Here is a 3,949-nt window from a genome sequence, read left to right as displayed (position 1 = left end):
TTTAAGATGGGGTTTCACCATGATGGCCAGGCTGGTCTTGAACTCCTGACCTCAGGTGAGCCACCCACCTTGGCCTCCCAAAGTGCTAGGATTACAGGCGTGAGCCAGGGCGCCCAGCCAGTTATATGCATTTTTATAGGATTAGTATTGTAGAATTACAACGGCATAGGAAAACTTCTCAATTTTAAGTTTTTAGGTCGGGCGTGATGGCTCACGCCTGTAATCCCAGCACTTTGGGAGGCCGAAGCGGGCAGATCACGAGGTCAAGAGATCAAGACCATCCTGGCCAACATGGTGAAACCCCATCTCTACTAAAAATACAAAAATTAGCTGGGCGTGGTGGCGTGGGCCTGTAGTCGCAGCTACTCAGGAGGCTGAGGCAGGAGAATTGCTTGAATCTGGGAGGCGGAGGTTGCAGTGAGCTGAGATCCCGCCCTTGCACTCCAGCCTGGTGAGAGACTCTGTCTCAAAAAAAAAAAAAGTTTTTAGTTTGTTTGCTTTTGAGTTAGCGTCTGCCTCTGTCACCCAGGCTGGAATGCAGTGGCACGATCTCAGCTCACTGCAACTGCCACCTCCTGGGTTCAAGCAATTCTTGTGTCTCAGCCTCCCAAGTAGCTGCGATTACAGACATGTGCCACCATGCCAGGCTAATTTGTTTGTATTTTTAGTAGCAGCCGGGTTTTGCCATGTTGTCCAGGCTGGTCTTGAACTCCTGATCTCAAGGGATCCTCCTGCCTCAGCCCCCCAAAGTGCTGGGATTACAGGTGTGAGCCACCACCAAGCTCAGCCTTTGGAATTTTAGCATTGCTTTTTAAAAAAAAAAAAAAAGGAGGTTTCTGCTTCACATGTCTACAGTGTTGGAATATCTGCGTTTCAATTCTTAAAGTCCTGCATCTTTCCATAACTGTTACTTCTGTGCTCCTTTGGGAGCATGTTCCTGTACATTGGGAATATGTTCAGTTTTTGTCTATTTTCTTATCTTATGGTATTTTGCATTTAGACATAATGACATTTTAGTAAATACTAAAAGTATTTTTCCAAATTTTGTTTATATTCATTTTGTTATCTTGTTTGATTTCACTTCACAAATAGATAGGTCTTCTGTGGCCTATTCAACTATAGAGAAGCAAGGATGAAAGAGCAAGGTAAATTTGGTAGATGTGATTTTGAGCCATCAGAAAGACATTTTTTTTTTTTTTTTTTTTTAATTAGAGACAAGGTCTCACTTTGTCACCCAGGCTAGAGTGCAGTAGCATAATGACAGCTCACTGGATCCTTGACCTCCATGGGCTCAAGCAGTCCTCCTGCCTCAGAATCCCAAGTAGGTGGGACTACGGGTGTGCACCATCACATTCAGCTAATTTTTTAAATTTTGTTGTTGTTTTTCTTCTTTTTTTTTTTTTTGGAGAGACAGGCTCACTTTACGTTGCCCAGGCTAGAAATACCTTATCAAGACAAAAGTTTAAAGGGAGATTGTCGTTATTTACCCGATTCTCAGAATTTGGGATGTAAAGCAAATTTCTCCAAGTTACAGAGATAGGTAACCGAAGATGTTTCTAATTTGGGTGGTCTCCATGCCTCAGGGCCTAGGCTGTTCTCACAACCCCAGTTAGGATGATGGTAAGTAGATGGGATGTGGTGATTGTGGTACCAAGTATGTGGAGTAGCTAGGGCACAATAATAAAGGCACGGAAATAAAAGACTGGGGCTAGGGGAGGATAATTTGTGTTTGGCTAGAATGTGGTGGAAGTTAGGACTACCTGAAATAAATTCAGGTTTGTTTCACCTTGTTTTGTTTTTAAGAAAGAAATATCTTCTCACCCACAGATTTGAGGCATCGGATGCTTTCCTAACAGAGCTGCTTAGCTTGGCTTCATTTTCTCCGTGCAGCCAAAGACTAGAAGAGTAATTGTCTGGCTGAGCTGTGACTGCCAGCAGGCTGTGTGTGGGTCTTCAAGTGCTACCACCAATGTGAGAAATCAGTGGGACTGTAGTGAGGTCTGTCTCCAGTGACTGTCTCCAGGAAGGACGGTGAGATCTAAGAGCATATCTGCTTCTCACTGGAGAAACCCACAGAGCTCAACCACCTTGGTCAAGACCTTCATTGACAGACCAATGGCAATGGCAGCACGTGTGACCAAACTCAAAGCAGAATCCAAGTGCTCCATCTGTCTGGATTACCTCAGAGACCCCGTCACCATCGATTGTGGGCACAACTTCTGTCAGCTCTGCATCCAACAGTCCTGGGCAGATCTACAGGAATTGTTCCCTTGCCCTGTCTGTCGTCACCAATGTCAAGACAGGCACTTCAGGAGCAACGCCCAGATGGGAAGGATGATTGAAATTGCCGAGATACTCGAGAGCGCGAAGAGCAAGAAAAAGAGGCAGGAAAAAAGGACCTTGTGCGAGAAGCACAACCAGCCCCTGAGTGTTTTCTGCGAGGAGGACCTGGTGCTGCTGTGTCCCCTGTGCACTCAGCCCCCTAACCACCAGGGCCACCACGTGAGGCCCATAGAGGAGGCTGCCTCTCATCACAGGGAAAGGCTCCGCAGTTACATCCAGCCCCTGAAAAAGCAATTGGCAGACCTTCAAAAATTAATAACCACTCAAAGCAAAAAACTCTTAGAACTGAGAGAGAAGGTAGAAAGCCAAAGGCAGGAACTGTCCTCTGAATTTGAGCACCTCACCCAGTTTCTAGACCGTGAGCAGCAGGCAGCTCTCTCCAGACTAGCTGAAGAAGAGAAGGACAATCAACAGAAACTCAGTGCAAACATAGCAGCATTTTCAAACTACATTGCCACACTCAAGAGCCAATTAAATAAGGTAGCAGAGCTCAGTGAGCTGTCTGAACTGGAACTGCTGTCACAAATTAAACTTTTCTACGAGTCTGAAAATGAGAGTAGCCCATCAATCTTTTCAATTCATTTGAAGAGAGATGGCTGCAGTTTTCCTCCCCAATATTCTGCTCTGCAGAGAATTATAAAGAAATTTAAAGTAGATGTAATTCTAGACTCTGAAACAGCACACCCTAACCTGATTGTATCTGAAGATAAAAAATGTGTGAGATTTACAAAGAGAAAACAAAAGGTTCCTGGTTTCCCAAAAAGATTTACTGTCAAGCCAGTTGTTCTGGGTTTTCCATGTTTTCATTCCGGCAGGCATTTCTGGGAGATTGAAGTGGGAGATAAGTCTGAATGGGCTATTGGCATTTGCAAAGATTCTCTTCCCACAAAGGCGAGGAGACCCTCATCAGCCCAGCAGGGATGTTGGAGAATTGAGCTACAGGATGACGGCTATCATGCACCAGGGGCTTTTCCAACCCCTCTCTTGTTAGAAGTGAAAGCTAGGACCATTGGCATTTTCGTGGACTATGAGCTGGGTGAGATCTCATTCTATAACATGGCTGAGAAATCTCACATCTGTACTTTCTCTGACACTTTTACTGGAGCTCTTCGGCCTTATTTCTATGTAGGACCAGATTCACAACCTCTCAGAATCTATACAGGAACAGCTGGTGAATAAAAACCCACCTGTGAGGCTGAGCTATTTTACTAGTTGTTTTTTTTTTTAATGGAAGATGCAGAGGTTATTGTAGTAATGTATCTACAGACATAATCCCTCTAGTTTTTTTTCTCTCACAGTTTCCAAGAAGAAAGTTTTATGTTGCTCCAACAACTATCTATGAAACAGTGCTAGGAATGGCTACCTTTTGGGAATGTTGTGGGGGTTACCTATCATGTTCATGGACTTGGTGCATTGCTGAGTAAAAGGGTGATTATTTCTGTTTTTCTGAAAGTGCAGATGGAGCTTCCAGGAGATGAACTAGAACAAACTTATCAACTTTGCCTTCTCAGTGTAAAGGTTGGATTGTGCTATTCCTGACACATACTAGGCAGGGAGCAGCTTGTAATCCTTAGTTAAACCACAGGGCACAATTTAAAGGGGTGGA

General features: G+C 44.4%; 1 protein-coding gene across 1 annotated transcript; it reads left to right on the top strand.

The window, feature by feature from the left end:
- The first annotated feature begins 2,115 nt into the window (after positions 1-2,115).
- LOC108302374 (putative tripartite motif-containing protein 75) lies at positions 2,116-3,618 on the top strand. The gene has a single exon (XM_017525964.2). The coding sequence runs from the start codon at positions 2,116-2,118 to the stop codon at positions 3,520-3,522; it is 1,407 nt and encodes a 468-aa protein (XP_017381453.1). The 3' UTR covers positions 3,523-3,618.
- Positions 3,619-3,949: the final 331 nt, after the last annotated feature.

The sequence above is a fragment of the Cebus imitator genome, unplaced genomic scaffold, assembly GCF_001604975.1.
Source record: "Cebus imitator isolate Cc_AM_T3 unplaced genomic scaffold, Cebus_imitator-1.0 Scaffold40, whole genome shotgun sequence".
Taxonomy (NCBI): domain Eukaryota; kingdom Metazoa; phylum Chordata; class Mammalia; order Primates; family Cebidae; genus Cebus; species Cebus imitator.
Note: the sequence above shows the minus strand (reverse complement) of the source record. Positions and strands in the feature narration are given on the sequence as shown.

Bases quoted from the DNA above. Each gene is read 5' to 3' on its own strand.
- LOC108302374 (XM_017525964.2), top strand. From the start codon at position 2,116: ATGGCAATGGCAGCACGTGTGACCAAACTCAAAGCAGAATCCAAGTGC.